We start from the raw sequence: 16,452 nt of genomic DNA on the forward strand, positions 1-16,452 counted from the left end.
AACACTGAGTATAGTTTGTAAAGTCTATGTACAGGGTTGGGACATAGGGGAGTCGCCATTGTCTGCGTGTAGACCGGCAAGGGCAATGCCTTCTGTCCGATTCAATCAAGGAAAATTTCTCTTTACAACACCGAAGTAAACAACGTAATGCTGTCCCACGTATCCATAAGGTGCCAAGCTCCGTGACTACTAAAACTCGAGTGTGCTCACTTTTCTTTTCCATTTTTCGCACGGCAAACGTCCGGTTTATTCAAGCCGCGTACCGATCAGGATTTTGACCACACCTTGGTTTCCCGATGCCCGTTCTAAAACTAGCGAGGTTCTAAAGCCTGTAGTGTGGTTCTAAAGACTGTGCTACAGTTCTAAAGACTGTGGTGTGGTGTGGTTCTGACCACAGGGGCACAGCGGAAACCACGACCAGCAAGCAGATCAAATAAAGGAGAAGTTGAGGTTTAACATTGTGGGAGTTATTTCCCCGCCCCCTCAGCGTCTGATCTCTACAACACCAACCGGGTTATGAAACGAGGGCAAGTTTTTTCTTTTTTGTTGTTGTTGTTGTTCTTTTTTTAATCCTTTTTAAAATTTTTATTCTTCATTTCAAACTGTTCAGGGTGCAGTAGAAAACAACTGAAATAAGGCACAATTAATATTCGGACTAAACTTGGGGATTACAGACTTCTGTGGCATGTAAACAGTCGGTGAATTAAACTAATACCTCTTCACTAGGGGCTCAAATCTGACATTCCCTTTTTCCCCCAATAGACAGTTCAGCTTTAGTGATTAAGAGCAGCATTACACTGCATGAGTACAATCACATGGTAACAAACCAAAACACCAGTAGTGCACACAATGCTAACACAATGGGAAAAATATAACCAATGGCAGACTTCCTTATTTTGGATGGTCCATACCTTGCCCTCAACCACAAAAATCATCAGTTTTTAAAGTCTTGTTTAATTTTATTTATTTATGTTTTTTTTTTTTTGTTTTTTTTTTCCCCAACCAGTCCTCCTTGATGCTTTGGAAGATTCCAAAATCAAATGCAGAAGCCAAACATACGCGAGGTGCACATGACAAGAACAATGAAGGGAAAAAACTGAAAATCTCTTCTCCCACCTGCCCCATGTTCAAACATCCAAGTTCGGGGCTGCCCACCCAACTCCCTGTAACACACCCAGAATGTTTTCGGACGTTGCGTGACAGTGATACTTTAGAGAGGGGAAAAACAAAAAACGAAACAAAAACAAAAAAAAAACCATATTTATACTTAAGTTGGCAGCACAAAACCAGACATTGTAGAATTATTAAAATCCACAGAGTTCCCGCTGCTTTTGCCCTCCGTGCCCTCTGTGGGACGGGGGTGGTGGGGTTGATGGGGGCGGGGGGGTCTGGGCAGTTCAGGGCAGCTGCAGTGCCAGATGGAGGAAGAGGAGGGGATGAGGAAGAGAGGGAGGGGGCTGTGGAGGAGTAAGAACTACGAGGGGGGGGAGGGGGGTAGAGTCAGGGAGTGGGGGGCGGGGCCAGGGTTGAGGGGGCGGGGCCGAGGCGTGCTGGCTGCAGCTGTCTCAGGTCCGAGCTTTGGTCATCTGATCAGTTCATTCCTGCTTCACGTGATCCTTGATGTCCTCTTCGTCGGTGTACTCCGAGGGCTCATCTCCTGGCTTGAGCAGCCTGCCCACGTAGTCGTACTTCTCTGCAGAACAGAGGAAACGATCAGCGACACAGTGATCAGTCTCACAAAGAGACCAGCCACACAACTGGAACACAAACTTATCAGTCACAGTGATCAGCCACACAACAGGAACACAAACTGATTAGTCACACAGTGATCAGGTACACAACAGGAAACGAAGCCACACATTAAAAATCTGCAGGCGAATACTCGTTCACTAAAGTAAACAGTCCCACCCCTAATCATGATTCAGACGTACTACAAAAGCGCCACTGCATTGCACAATGTAGCAGATGTAAAACAAAGGTGTCAAACGTAGCATGGTAGATCTAAAGGGCCTTGAGTTAAACTAGGGAACACCATCACGCTAGAACACTTACAGTAACCTGCAACTGCTGCTGCAGCACCACCTGGTGGTGTTATGAAACAGTGGTGTAGTTTTTCAGTGGCTACCACTAGATACAAAAAACGGAAGTAATATATAATATTAAATAAGAAATATTGGTGAAACTGTATTATGCAAATAAAAAGTCATCATTGAGCTCTTTTTAACCAAACATGGGCACTTGAAAGTACCATCTGTAGTGTAATAGTGAGAGAACTGGGCTCGTTTCCCCACAGGCAGCATGCTAGCGTGTTTACCCACAGAAGCACTGGAGCGGTACCCTTAATGCAGGTGTGCAATCCAAACCGCTTCAGTAAATTACCCAGCTGTGTGAATTAACACCGCGTAAGAAACGAAAGCTGCATTTTTTCATTTAGATAAGAGCGTACGCCAAATCCCTAAAGGCACCGCAATATGACACTCGATTCTTTATTTTTTTTTAAAGTGTTTATACAAACTAGAGTCTCAAGTTCTCCTCCAGTCATCATCCTCCAACCCTTGGCACTGCTGCCTAATGTTAATTGTGCTGGCAAAGCATTCAGACGCCTCGCAGTTCAGACGGCAATTAGAACGTCGTGAGGGGGGAGAAAGACGACGACGAGATAACCACGGCGATAAATCCTTTATTAATTGATGATTTTAAAAAAGATTATGGGATGCTTTGTAATGGACTCCAGGGCACACGGTCACACAGGCCAGCTTGTCTACACTGCCTATCGGGTTTCCCTTGTTTGCGGTGGCAGCTGTCTGCAGACACTTTAAATAAGATTAAGGCTTCATTTCGGCCTGAGTGATAAGCGCCTACTTATAGCCTTTACCCGGTTAGCAGCCCCTGCGTGAACTGCAGGCTGTCCGGTGTTTAGAAACCGCGCTCTGTACACAGGTTGGACTTCCTTGTCCACCATTGGAAGCACGAAGGCATTCCACTCTTTCATAAAGGAAGTCATCTTTTCCAGATCTCTAATTTGTATTATTCAAAACGGCAGGAGGAGGAGAAGCGGCCGTTAGCCGCGGTCCGACGGGCGATATTAAAAGCGGATGGAAAAACGTGTTCGGGCGATGTCGACGGCTAGCGGGTGCTTACAGCGGGAGGAACGCGCTCCTCGCGGGAAACGTGTTCCGGCGTGTCGGATCGTGGCGTTTCCCCGTCTGCCGTCGCAGCTCGCGCGCTCCGATTGGACCAGTAAAACCAGACGCCCCGCCCTGCGTGCCCGTCCTTTACAGCCAGCCCGTTAGCATCAGCCCGCTAGCGCCAGCCCAACACCGCAGTGTAGCCTCCTGATTTGTGTTTAGGTACAATGCAAAAAAATGAGAGCTAGCTCACTCATTTGGTCTGGCATTTTTATGTCCTTTATATTTTGCATTGCATTTGTTTTTAAGGCATGGAAACGGCGAATGTAAATGGGATGATAATGCATAACTTCAACAGCCGAAGCTGTAGAATGTTTTTCTGGAGTATACTGTACATCTCTCCGAGACGTATCTCAGATGCAGAATTATTATCTCCTACTGAGCAAGTACACATTCCCTTACGACTGCAAAAAGGGTGGAGCTCACCTGTAGCGTCTGGTTCACTGTAGTGTCTGGTTCATCGTGGTGCCCTTTCTGTAGTGTCTGGTTCATCGTAGTGCCCTTTCTGTAGTGTCTGGTTCATCGTAGTGCCCTTTCTGTAGTGTCTGGCTGTATCTGAGTGCCTTTCTGTAGTGTCTGGTTCATGTAGTGCCCTTTCTGCAGCATTTGGTTCACCATAGTAGTTCCCTTTCTGTAGTGTCTGGTTCATCGTAGTTCCCTTTCTGTAGTGTCTGGTTCATCGTAGTGCCCTTTCTGTAGTGTCTGGTTCATCGTAGTGTCCTTTCTGCAGCATTTGGTTCACCATAGTAGTGCCCTTTCTGTAGTGTATGGTTCACCATAGTAGTGCCCTTTCTGTAGTGTCTGGTTCACCGTAGGGCCCTTTCTGTAGTGTCTGGTTCACCGTAGGGCCCTTTTTGTAGTGTCTGGTTGACCGTGGTGCCCTTTCTGTAGCGTCTGCGCCTCTGTAGGGTTCACTGTAGTTCCCTTATCTGTTTAAATGTAATGTGAGCCTGGGTTTTTTTTCAGACATACAGACTACAAACATGGCAACTGGGGAATTTCTTTCCACTCTCCCTGTGGCTGGTATCACTTCAAAGGCCGAGCCATGTCCCTCAGCTAATAAGCACGTGCGATTTTCACTGCTGCTTCTGTGATTACTGCAGAGCGAGAACAACATTTTTTCATATTTGTAGCGCTAGTTTTATCCGGTGCTACGGAAAGGGTGAAATATAAAACGCCATTTCAGGGATCCTGAGACCAAGTGTAGCAAAGGATGATACTTACCTGAGCAGCAGCAGCAGGAACCTGCCGACTGTCCTTAAAATTTATACCTTTGCTAACAGGTTTCGGTCTTCCTCTCTTCATCATCAAGGGGATGAGTGGCTAAGTCAGGTTTTGGGTGAATATTTTAATATTTACTGATGCAATTTTTGCAGTGTTTTGACACTAAAATCCCAAGACCTTTCTTCACATTTGGAACCAACCTTCATTTCTGAAGTGCGCAGTACGATAAACGTGGTCTACCACGAGATCCAAGGCAACGCATGCATTTAGTGCAACTTCTGCAAACTAACATAGTGACTCAACGCAATGTTTCACTTTACAACTCAAGACTATTTATGCCATTAAACTCAAAAGGTAAATATCGATACGAAAGGTTCAACCGGGTCACGGAAGTCCTTAACCATGAACTGCATCTCATAATTTAGAAAGGGCCGTGGAAGTCCTTACCCATGAACTGCATCTCATAGTTTAGAAAGGGCCGTGGAAGTCCTTACCCATGAACTGCATCTCATAATTTAGAAAGGGCCGTGGAAGTCCTTACCCATGAACTGCATCTCATAGTTTAGAAAGGGCCGTGGAAGTCCTTACCCATGAACTGCATCTCATAGTTTAGAAAGGGGCGCGGAAGTCCTTACCCATGAACTGCATCTCGTAGTTTAGAAAGGGGCACGGACGTCCTTACCCATGAACTGCATCTCATAGTTTAGAAAGGGCCGTGGAAGTCCTTACCCATGAACTGCATCTCATAGTTTAGAAAGGGCCGTGGAAGTCCTTACCCGTGTATGCATCTCATAGTTTAGAAAGGGGCGCGGAAGTCCTTACCCATGAACTGCATCTCATAGTTTAGAAAGGGGCGCGGAAGTCCTTACCCATGAACTGCATCTCATAGTTTAGAAAGGGGCGTGGAAGTCCTTACCCATGAACTGCATCTCCCACTCCCGCACGCTCTCCATCTGCACGGCGTTCAGGTCGGAGAGGTCGTCGTACTCGTCCCGTAGTGCGTCTTTTTCCAGGCAGAAGGTCGCCAGGCCCCTTGACGCGTCCCTGCCGGCGAAAATCCCGTAGGGTCCGTCTGCGGACAGGGGAGGGGGAGAGGGCGTTACCCGCCAAGGCGCTCCCGAGGCGAACCGGCAGAAATCAATCAATCAGTCAATCAATCTTTATTTGTATAGCGCTTTTAACAAAGGAGCTTTGTCACAAAGCAGCTTTACACAGAACCGGCCCGCAAAGAGTGAGCCCAGGGCAACAGTGGCAAGGAAAAACTCCCTGACTGGTCGCAGGAAGAAACCCTGAGCAAACCGGACTCAGAGGGGGAACCCATCTGCCACGGGCAGGCAGCGGTTTGTTATGGAAATGGCTTGCGTGAAAACAGATAAGTTGTAATACGTAAACAGCCGATCCAGTATTAATTAAGTCATGGCGCTTCAGTGGCGGGACAGTTTGGCCCCAGGCCCCGTTGAGCCACCTCTGAGAGTCTCTTTCTAAAAGCGAGCGTTCATATCCGTAATTACATTACATTACCCAAAGTGACGTACAATTAAGTGCGTATCAAAGGTCACTGGGACAAAACACAGGTCTGATAAGGTACAATTACTCATTTTATTCATACAGTTATTCATAGCCAGGAACACACTGAAGTCCAGTTCATTACACTCTGACCTAACCGGTGCTAAAAGTCAAACTTGTGTGTACTGCGTAGCTTGTGAAGCCTCCATGTGACTCCACGCTGACGAGCGAGAGACGGCGAGTCTGGTCTCTGCGTTTAAGGCGCGTTTCCTGCCACCTGCTCAAACAAACTGGCGCAGCGGGGACCTCTGAGCAACGGTTACACACGTGCCAGAGGTCCCGTCGAGTTTAGTAAAACGTTAAAAACAAGTGCATGTCTGTGGCTTTGCCAGGTGACTTTTCAGCCACTGCCTGTGTGTAAAGCTTGGTCTGAAGTTTGCATATGGAGAACATTTTCCTCTCAAGTAATATGCTGATATGATATCAGCATATGCTGAGATAACACAACTCTCTGCATAAACACTTCTGATAAAGGAGGCTCCAGGTCGTACAGGAAGCAGGTTAGTGCAGTGGAATGGGGGGGGGAGGGACAAGGGGGTGGCCAATCAATGGGAGTGACAGTTGCATGCCTACCAAACAAAAACACAACAAGGAGTTGGGAAATATGACTCCATGACCAAGCGAGCAAACTGAATTCTCTGAAGCGTCTTTTTTTGTAAATTAATTACTGAATTAATTTTAAAGCACAAACTCGAGGTTTGTAGATTGTAGAGAGCGAGGCTTCAACAAAACCAAAACTGGGCAAGGCTGCCCTTCACAGTGGCTCAGTGATCTGGACCAATCACAGCGCTCTGCTCTGGGGAGTACTCCTCCTTTGATTGTTCACAGTTGGTGATTGACAGCTCGCTGTCCGCCCATTACAAGAGTCATGATTCATGAGCTCTCAGTGCTGTTAACCTGACGAGGCCTGCGTTGCTGGGAGATTCGTGTTGGGGTGTGCCCACTGGCATCGCATCTACACCAACACCAACGGCTGGATCTTCACTCCCCGAAGTGTGTAAAGGTGCCATATCTCACTTGAGAATCAAGGAGGGGCCCAGCTGACCTCATTTACGATATTTACAATCAAAACAGGAAAACCTGTGAAACCTGCATTTGAATGGCGCTATAGCTACGGAATGTTGACGCGTTGCTACAAAACAAAACGGAATGTCCAGCACTCGGTCACTTCAGGTGGCACAAATCAATGGCTGGGGAGTACATTGATCCCAAATCAAAGCTCACGCCCACAACTGGGGCAATGTGCAGGCAGACTGTGGCAATTTCACAGCACAGCACATTGGGATCTCTTGCTGAACGCGGGTTTGTGCGATGAAGTGAATATGGGAGAGTAGCATGCCTTTGCTAAAGCAGGTTTATATAAGTAAGTATGGGAGTGTAGCATGCCTTGCTAAAACAGGTTTGTATACGTGTGGGAGAATAGCAGGCCTTGCTAAAACAGGTTTGTATAAGTAAGTATGGGAGAGCAGTGTGCCTTCGCTAAAACAGGTTCCCTCTCGCTTGTCCCAGCTGTGCCGTTCACAGCCAAAGCGTTTTTTTATGGCAGGTAAAAAGTGAGTGTGTGACAGACTGTTCTCACCTTTGACCCCTTGTTGATGTGTGCATTTTTCTGAACTCTTGAGTATTGACCGCAGGCTGCTGACCATTTGACGGCACAAGTATATCTGACATCTCATGGAATGGGATTTTCAGGTTCCTGACGCTTCAGGAGGACTTAATGAGGCTGGGCCTTGCAGTGACTAATGTTCATTTCATTATTTTTATTTGACATAATTTCTCACATTAATTTTTTTCTTCCTACAGTACTTTCTATTCAAGATAAAATTTATACTCTCTTATAGGTAGTCTGTTCCTGGAGGTTCGGAGTGCCTGCAGGTTCTTGTTACCACCAATTACCACTGCCTAATTAGCTTCATAAAACAACACCAATTTAATCTCAGATAAGACCAGAGTAAACCTTTCAAATTCTCAGTCTACAGCACTCATTTTCTAGCATGTCAGGAAACTGAGCTAAGATGTCGATGTTTGTGAATGACTGGCCTAAATAAATAAAGTTACAGCAGACAAAATGTGATTTGTAAATAGACAGGACTAATTAAATAATCGACAGCGAGATCCATGTACAGATAATGGCCTCCCTGCCTCTCTGCTCTGCGGTCACTACAGCACACCGGGCCAAGTAAAAATAAAACACAAAATGCCGCTTATGTATTCACACACCTCCGTGCGTGACAGTGAGCTCAGCGCTCTCGGGCCGTCAGTCAAGTGGGCACGCACTCGTCCAGTGTTGCGCCTCACTTAGCAACAGACCTCGGTCAAGTACACAATTTAAATGTGTCTGCGTACCCGTTTAGACTGAAGTGAAACTGCCGTCCCGTCCTGCACACTCCTGACAGTTTTTATCTGCGACCGGCAGCTCTACAGCTCCGTTTGTCGGTCAGTCCACAGAAAGTGTCCCACCCCGTAGCGGCCACAGTTTTCACCCCAGGTGGCTGAAATTCGGCATGGACGTTGGTCATGACCGAAGGTAGAGCTGAGTAACTTTCAAGGCCGAGAGGGGGCGTGACGATGGTGCATAACTCCCGAATGGATTCACAGATGTGCACAAGATTTTGTGGAAAGGTTGGTCATGTGACAAAGAAGAGGTCACGTGTTTGTGTGAGGGTGTGTGCATGGACGCATGCACACACAGATGCACGCGCGTGTGCAGTTGCAGCTATTATAGATTTGCGCTTGTTTTTTTTTTTTTTTTAACCCAAAACATTAATTTCAATTCTCACCAATATTTACAACAAAATTCTACTTTAAAACAAGTCCACACATTGCAGTGGATCTCAGTCTCTGAAAAGGGATTCTTTATCGTAGAAACTCCAGGAGCGCCTTCAGATTTCACTCCTGCAGAACACTCTGAAGTATTTCAAATATGCACGTCAGCTCGGCCAATTCTGCATGCGTATTTTGACGGGAGGTGCAAACAGACCGAAAGGGGAATTTCCATCTCAGTACCCCTTTAATGGCAGACGCCTCGCCAGCATGCGAGGGGGACTGTGATTTACCCCGAGCCTGAGGGAGATCGAGTCTGGCGGTAAGGCCTCCGCCATGTCCACAATGCGCCGTCCCCGCAGAAGAACGCAGCGTCGCCTTCTCAGTCAAAATGATCGACGAGTCGGAGAGAAACGACGTGACTTCGCCGCGTTCCTGACTCGAGTCTGATAGGACAGCTGGGCCCGGTCCAGGTCACCACACCCTGGGAAATGCGTTTGGCTGTCATGGCGATAAAGTACAGCAGGAAACATACTGCCGCGGCCTTCACCGGAGGCAAAGGCCATGGGACTGTTCTGCCTCCATACGCTGCTCTTCAAAGGCAAATCCCCTGCAGCAAACGTGCTCCCAGTGAACTACCGCCCGAGTAGACGAAGTTTGGGGACCATTTTTCACAAGCCCGGGTCCCAAAGGTGCGCCACGTCCTCCCTTGTCGTCGAGCCCGCCTACGATATTTCACTGGCCGCCCTCCCCCGTGGGGCGGAAAGGAATCCAATACCACACCACTGAGGCTTCAATTTAACTGCCTTTTTCCCCACAGACACCAGCAAGGGCTGTGCTCAGAGAGGGAAACAGAACTCCCTTTCCGCCCATAAAGACGCTGCTCACCACCAGCACAGACCGAGTCCTATTGCTAGAACTCTGAGGACCGAGCCTCTTTTTTCATTCGGTGATGATGACCGAGAAGTCCACAGCAGAAAACCACAGCTGACCCTGTCCACCCAGGTTTCAGTTAAATGTTGGATTAGTTGATGCCTTCATGCCAGGTGCCTACAGGCTACCAGTAAACACCAATGTGCTGCTTCTGTAGGCTGTGCTAGTGCTTTCCTGCAGCACTGTGCCAGCGCTCTCCTGTAGCACTGTCTGGCCTGCGGTGCACCTTCAGGGAGGAAGCGCTTCACCTGCAGCGCTGCAGGTATGCAGGTGCATGTGGCACAGTGGCGACTTGACGGGCCTGGGGGTGGATTACATACATTACAGGCACTTAGTGAGCGCTCTTATCCAGAGCAACTTACACAGCTTATGCATTTTTACATAGTATCCATCTATACAGCTGGATATACTGAAGCAATTCAAGTTAAGTACCTTGTTCGAGGGTACAATGGAAGTGTTGTACCAGGAAATCGAACCTGTGACCTTTAGGCACAAACAAACTTCCTTAACCATTATGTTACACTGCCGCAAACTGAGAAGGAAAAAAAAAGAAATCTAAATAAAAGAAACGGGAGAGGAAACTGCTCGACGGAGGTGCCAGAATTAGAAAAGGACAAATCCCATCAAAAGTGGGCAGACTTTGCTGGATATTTATAGAGAAGTGAAATCTGAGAAGCAGTGTTGAAAGCACTGGGATGTTTCCTCTGGACCGAGCGCATGGACAGACAGGGAGGAGGACTATGTAACCCTATTGTGGCTGCAACAGCTGATGTATGACATCACATCCCAGCTTTCAGCGGCCCCTTTTATCCCAAGCGACTTACACGGTCCGTTCATGTGATCTTGGGTTCCTGCAATAGTTCCTGCACTCAGCAGACAGCTGTTGGGAGGTGCAGCACGTGACACACACTCTGCTGGTCACTAAAACCTGCAGCTAACCACAGAAACACAAGTAGACGTGACAAATAAATCGCACACTTTTTTTCTTTTTTTTCCCCGTCTGCCTCGTTCTTCGCACAAGTCTTTCCTCTTCACACGCTTTCTCCCCCCTTCCTGCCGCGACCGTGAACCGATTTTCAACCGCTCTGTGTTTGCGTCTTCTCTTTCCTGAATTTCCGCACAAATCTGCAGGGCTGTATAATCCTCTGTAATAAGATTCTACATTTATTATTCAGATCCCGAGCCAGCCCCCACCTGGATGATTCACGGCCAACCCTGCAGCCGAAGGCCTGAGCGATGCAGCTGAAGTAAGTTAATGTTTCCCAGATACCATCTGGGCCACAGGGCTGTTTACGCTGCTTAACCACAGTCAAGGGATCAGCACCGGATGAGCAAGATGCCTGATCATCACCATCAAGGTTTCTTAAAACTGCATCTAATGTCACCAAAAGTGTTAATCTAGAAAAACGGAATATGGTGGGCCAAATGACAGTGTTCTTTTTGAAAACGCCCTTACGCAATGCATTACATTGCGGGCGTTTAGCAGACGCTAAATGGATAAGAGCGACTTACAGAACTTTTGCATAGTAAAGCGGAAGCAATGCGCAGTGATGTGCAGATGTAGGATAAATGAAAATGCACACGCCTGTTTAATGTGAGTAATAATGAAAGTCCTGGCTAACAGCATTGCTAGAGCAGCGAGTAAGGACGCAACATTGCTAAAAAAACCCACGCAGATTATCGGTCCTGACCATGTACCAAAAATACTAATACTGAAAACATACAGATTACACGTTTTAGCTTAAGTTGTGCATAACCTACCCATTAATCACAGTAGAATTTTAGAGCTTTTTTGGGGGGTGGGGTGGGGGGGGGGATGTTTTCCTCAAAAGTAAAAGTTTGTTCAAATTAAGAATAGAAAACATAAGACAAGGGATTCCTTATTTCTGCTTTCAGCTCAGGCCACAGGCAGAAATGCTGACTAACACATGGGATCAGAACCATGGGAGTTTTAAACTTGTTCATTATGCTTCTGTCCCTTTTTAATGCGCATTATCTGCATTTGCTCAGACAGAGGCGTGCCCCTGACCTGGTCAAAACCTCCGCAACAACCCCACTGTGCACATTTTGCCCAAAACCAAGTTACAGACGGTACAACACAACTGCAGAAAGCTCTGCCGCGAGATTCAGAAAGGATGATATCCTCGGGCAAACCACATTTGTCCATACATGAGTAAATCGGCTAACAAATCCAGCTAATCCAACCACACAAAACTCTCAGCAGATCCCAGTTTCAGTGTCAAACATACTGTTGTTGTCTTACGCCTTATTGATTCAGACAGTCGCAATCGTTTTCAGACTTTACGGCTTCGTCTAGCCATCGGCTGTTTTATGGGCAAAGATCACCGACGCATTATCATTTACCCTTCACATCAGCCTCTCCCCCCCTCTCCCGCTACCTATATTTATCTACAGCTACAACCATCCGGTCCATGAAGAGTGCTGTGGCACACTTATTTGAACTTCCCTGAGGTTTTTTTTTTTTTTTGGCTTTTTAAACTCTTCACGGTCACATAACATATTTTACAGTCAGGAACATGTACAGCATAGGGAATACACTACAGCATTCATAACATGGACACTCAAAATACAGCAGTTTAATGTACAAATAAAATCGAAAGGGAAGCTGTCAATATAACAAGCATGGCTGAGCTCAGCATCCAACTATGTTAGAACGCATTGCTCTTTCAGTTTTCAGTTTTGCTACTGATAGCTACAGTCCCAAAATTTGCTGGCTAGCTTGAGAAGTGCACTCTTCTCCAAATCCACTGAATAAAAAAAAATTGGATCTTCACTATGGCTTCATGTGGCAACAATCTTTCAGTGCAGGGAAACCCACAGAGGAACAAGTTATTTGACCTACATGCCTAATCCTGAAAGAATCTGAAAGCTTTTAGAATGAGATGGTGTTGGGCCTGGGGCTGGGGGGACAAATTGCATCACTGTGCAACTGCTACCACAGAAGACACCTGCCGAGCAGCTGGAGGTGGATCACAGGTGCTTGACCAGGCCAAAGAGTCGCAACGAATCAGTGAGACGGGGAGTACCTCGCCAACCGAACCCATCCCATCCACGGGCCACGCCAAGAGGAACTGCACGCACCCCTACAGGACTCCTGACTAGCTTTTGGCCACAGCACAGTCAGGATTTTATCTGGTGACGGACTCAATCGTGCAACATTGTGCAACCGCTCGGCGCTAATGCCAGTTCAGCAGCACGTGCACGGCAGTTGCAGTAAGCCCCAGAAACCAGGCAATGCACTGACAGCAGGAGGACAGGGTACGACAGAGAGCATTCTGCTGATGACGACTAACTCTGCAATGGACAGTTCCACTTAGAGGTTGTTAGCCTGTGCTGCCATTTTTTCTTGGTTTTTACAGAATATAGACATTTAATTCAGACCTGCAAAATATACAAAATTCTTAAATGCACCCGCGACGTGCCTACAAACCCAATCTGAAAGGGTTTCTGTGACATGTACACAGTCATTGCAAGTTGCATGCATATTGTAATCAAATAAACAGTTTCAATTTGTTTGCACATAGTCGAATATCATGTTTGGCGTCTGGGACAACTGAAAACTTTAAAGATGCTCGTCGTCAATGTTGGCTTATGGCAATATTTCATTTGTACAGGTAGAGCATGTGGTTTAGATCTGAATACAGAAGATGCCAAACATTACTTTGTGCATGTCACGTGATCGCCCCAAGTCGCAGGCAATGGACGCACGAAGTACAAGGCGGCGCGCCTACTGCTAGCTAAGCTAACGCTGAGTTGTGAGTGCCACAACTCCCCTAGCCAACAAAAATGTGGCCAACTATGATAACGAACTACCGTATCAAACTCGCACAGACCTGATGGATTAAGGCGGACCAGTGTAGGACAACCTTTGCAAACGCAAAACATGCCAGGCTGTCCGCCAAATATGTAACCCATTGTTTGTGGACAAGAACAAAGGCAACTTATGTAGGTTGTCGTTATTGCCTCTTTAGCTACGATTAGCAAGGTGAAATTACAGGCATAGGTTTTGATTAAGCACACGAATTGTCCTTTGCATGAACTATATATAGAATAAGAACCATCGTAATCATGCTAATCTTTTGGTCACCAGCTACGTGTTTAGTTGACTGTTCCCGATACTTGACTCGTGTTTTGGCACATTGCAGTGCAGGTAAAAGGTATTTTCTCGACACTACTGTATTAGCGAATAACATATCACAAACCAATACACAATTAATTCACTGATGATATATCAGTGATATCTCAAACAGCTAAGCTAGCAAGCTTAATTGGCATTAAAATAGATGCGCTTGCAGCTGGCTTCTTGTAGGCAAGCAATATGGACCTAGCTAGCGTATTGTTCGTAACTTCGTAATGCCAGATAACGTTAGCCATCACAGTTTGTCCTGGCTAGCTAGGTGAAATTACAACGATTCATAACAAAAGTTACCTAGATAGACTGGCTTTATACGAATGGAAAACAAGTTCCCTAGCGTTTAACTAAAGGGCTTCGGAAAATGTCAGGCAGTGCAAGGTAATTTAACAAGACAACTTAGTGAATATAACGAACATTGTGTGCATAACAGTTAAAATTACTGTAGAGTTAGCAAGCAAACAAGAACAGTGAAGGATGACCAACTAAGTCAGTCTAAGGTTACAACAAATTGTATTTATTCCATCTCGAATGGAGTCACTCTATGAAACAATCTATAGATAACCACCTTGCTATTTTGTACACGTAGCTATCTCTTGGCCAGCTGAAATCAAACTGGTGTTAGCCAGCCAGTCAAGTTAGCGATTTGGTTTGCGTGTCACTAGCTTGGTGCACGGATCGATCTCATGATCGGTGTGATCTTACCGCGTCCATAAAACTTTTTTCCACTGGTCACATCGAAGACTTTCATATTAACAGCCATCAAGATCCGGGGGTTTTGAACACCATCGTATTCCCCCAGTTGCTCCAAAGTGAAATCACGTCTTCTCATCTTGGGCAGGGACGAGGCCTCGTTTCCCTGGGCCGCGTCCGCACCGATCCGTCTTCCCCATCGCCGGTAAATCCCATAGCAAAGAGCCAGCACTAGGATTAAAACACTGAGATTCAGCAACATCCCGCTTGGACCGAGACCCGATTCAGGTTCCTCTGTTGTCCCCTGCCCGTTACTAGCGTCACCTACTCCACTCCTTCCATCCCCATCGTCCGCCATACTGCACGTTAGCGCCTACCCAACCTCCTCACCCGCCCACTTACATCTAAATCTAATTTGATTGGCCTGCGTCATTGTTTGATCTTGGGAGTTGTAGTCCATCCAAAGACCCCACCCCACAGAACTGAATGTTCTGATAGTCCTGTGCCCCACCCCCATATTTTAACATTTAAGCTGGTAACTTCGCGGTAGTGGGCATAATGTGGTTCGCTTGCTAATTCTGATATATATCCACAATTATAGAACCTGCGTTGTTACGGTTGCTCTCCACACCCGCAAACATAAGCGATGCCGACACCAAGGTTTCCCAATAATAACCAATACTTTTTATTATTTAGACACCATACGTAAGGACAAAATAACTATACAACATAAGATGAAAATCCCGACACGGCCTTGGTCCACGGCGAGGAGAAAATCAAGCCCCCTCCCGAGAAGCCGACTCCAGGCTTCCTTTTATGGGCACCACCACAGGTGCTTCCAATTATCTGAAACAAAAAACACAGGCCTCCAAACGGCCAGCGCCCCCACCTGACACGGAGGGGCGTAACACCCCCCCCACCAGCTGGGGACACCAGTCCCCAAAACAAAAATTCAAACAAACGAATCATAAATACCAACTCCAAGCATCGACAGCCGAGACTTCCCACATTGACTCCCAGCGTTGAACCTCTTCTGCCATGTCACTGCAACTTGAGGATTCTTTCGGCGTCAGGCCATTTCAGAGTCATGGCTACACGTTCAAACAGCGTAAAGAATTGGTCTACATCCTTTTCATTAAAAGGTGGCATTAAACGCAGATGTCGGCCAATATCAAAGCTAGTAGACGGAGAGGGAGGGGGAGAAACCATATTTCCTGATTCTAATTTCTTTAACTCAATCGTGGCCATAAGTTCCTTCTCTTTAGCCTGCAGCTCCAGTTTCCTTAACTCGAGTTCATAAAGAGCTTTGTCGCGTGCAGCCGCATCCTTAGCGGCTCTTTCCCTTTCCTGGGCCTGCATCTCCAACCTTTTTAATTCAATCTCGTGTTTTTTTAATTCTAAAGCATTTGCCAACTCAGCTTCTCTAATTCGCAGGGTTGTCTCATTTGAGTCACCTGAATGGAGGCTAGGAGAAAGGGGTTGTTCCTCAGATTTATCTTTTAGAATGTCACGATCAATCAAGGTGGCTTTCAAGATAATTTTAACGTTCTCTTTATACCGCTTGCTGGGAATTTCTATTAAATAATGCTCGGCGATTTTTAACAGCTGATCTTTTGTATACAGCTCGAGCAGTTTCACGGAGGGTTCCGCAATAAAATCCTCTATGACCGAAGCCATCGTTAACACTAAACGGACAAGGACAGAGTCAATGTTCGGAGACCGAAAACGGCACGATAGTAGCTATAGATACTCCACCAGTATTTTGACTGGTGGGGGCTGCCAGGGCTTCCCCCCAGGTCCTAACTACCTATAGCAACAGAAACCTAACTAAAAAACTAACCTAGTCTTCAGTGTACTCACCGGGCTCGAGGCGGCTTTTAAACGCAAAACCCTTGAACGCTAATGGAAGACCAATTGAATAGTCCCCCACAG

General features: G+C 46.6%; 2 protein-coding genes across 2 annotated transcripts in view; one reads left to right on the plus strand and one right to left on the minus strand.

Moving 5' to 3' along the window:
• The window catches only part of plk4 (polo-like kinase 4 (Drosophila)), a 32,883-nt gene that overhangs the window by 3,354 nt on the left and 13,077 nt on the right, over positions 1 to 16,452 (plus strand). The window contains exon 2 of the mRNA XM_064334700.1: positions 10,850 to 10,921. The gene's annotated coding sequence lies outside the window, so the exon portion shown is untranslated. The remainder of the gene's footprint in view (positions 1 to 10,849; positions 10,922 to 16,452) is intronic.
• pgrmc2 (progesterone receptor membrane component 2) lies at positions 210 to 14,911 on the minus strand. Its single transcript, XM_064334706.1, has 3 exons — positions 14,533 to 14,911; positions 5,329 to 5,484; positions 210 to 1,693 (listed from the first exon to the last, which is right to left on the minus strand). Exons 1-3 carry the CDS (start codon positions 14,876 to 14,878, stop codon positions 1,596 to 1,598), a joined length of 600 nt encoding a protein of 199 aa, XP_064190776.1. The 5' UTR covers positions 14,879 to 14,911; the 3' UTR covers positions 210 to 1,595.

Source organism: Anguilla rostrata, chromosome 5, assembly GCF_018555375.3.
Source record: "Anguilla rostrata isolate EN2019 chromosome 5, ASM1855537v3, whole genome shotgun sequence".
In the NCBI taxonomy this organism is placed as follows: domain Eukaryota; kingdom Metazoa; phylum Chordata; class Actinopteri; order Anguilliformes; family Anguillidae; genus Anguilla; species Anguilla rostrata.

What these genes read in the sequence shown, in the direction of transcription:
- pgrmc2 (XM_064334706.1), bottom strand. Translation starts at nt 14,878, where the DNA reads ATGGCGGACGATGGGGATGGAAGGAGTGGAGTAGGTGACGCTAGTAAC. An exon ending in AAAAAAGTTTTATGGACGCG is followed by an intron (nt 5,485 to 14,532) that starts GTAAGATCACAC and finishes CCCTGTCCGCAG; the next exon opens with ACGGACCCTACGGGATTTTC. An exon ending in GTGGGAGATGCAGTTCATGG is followed by an intron (nt 1,694 to 5,328) that starts GTAAGGACTTCC and finishes TCTGTTCTGCAG; the next exon opens with AGAAGTACGACTACGTGGGC.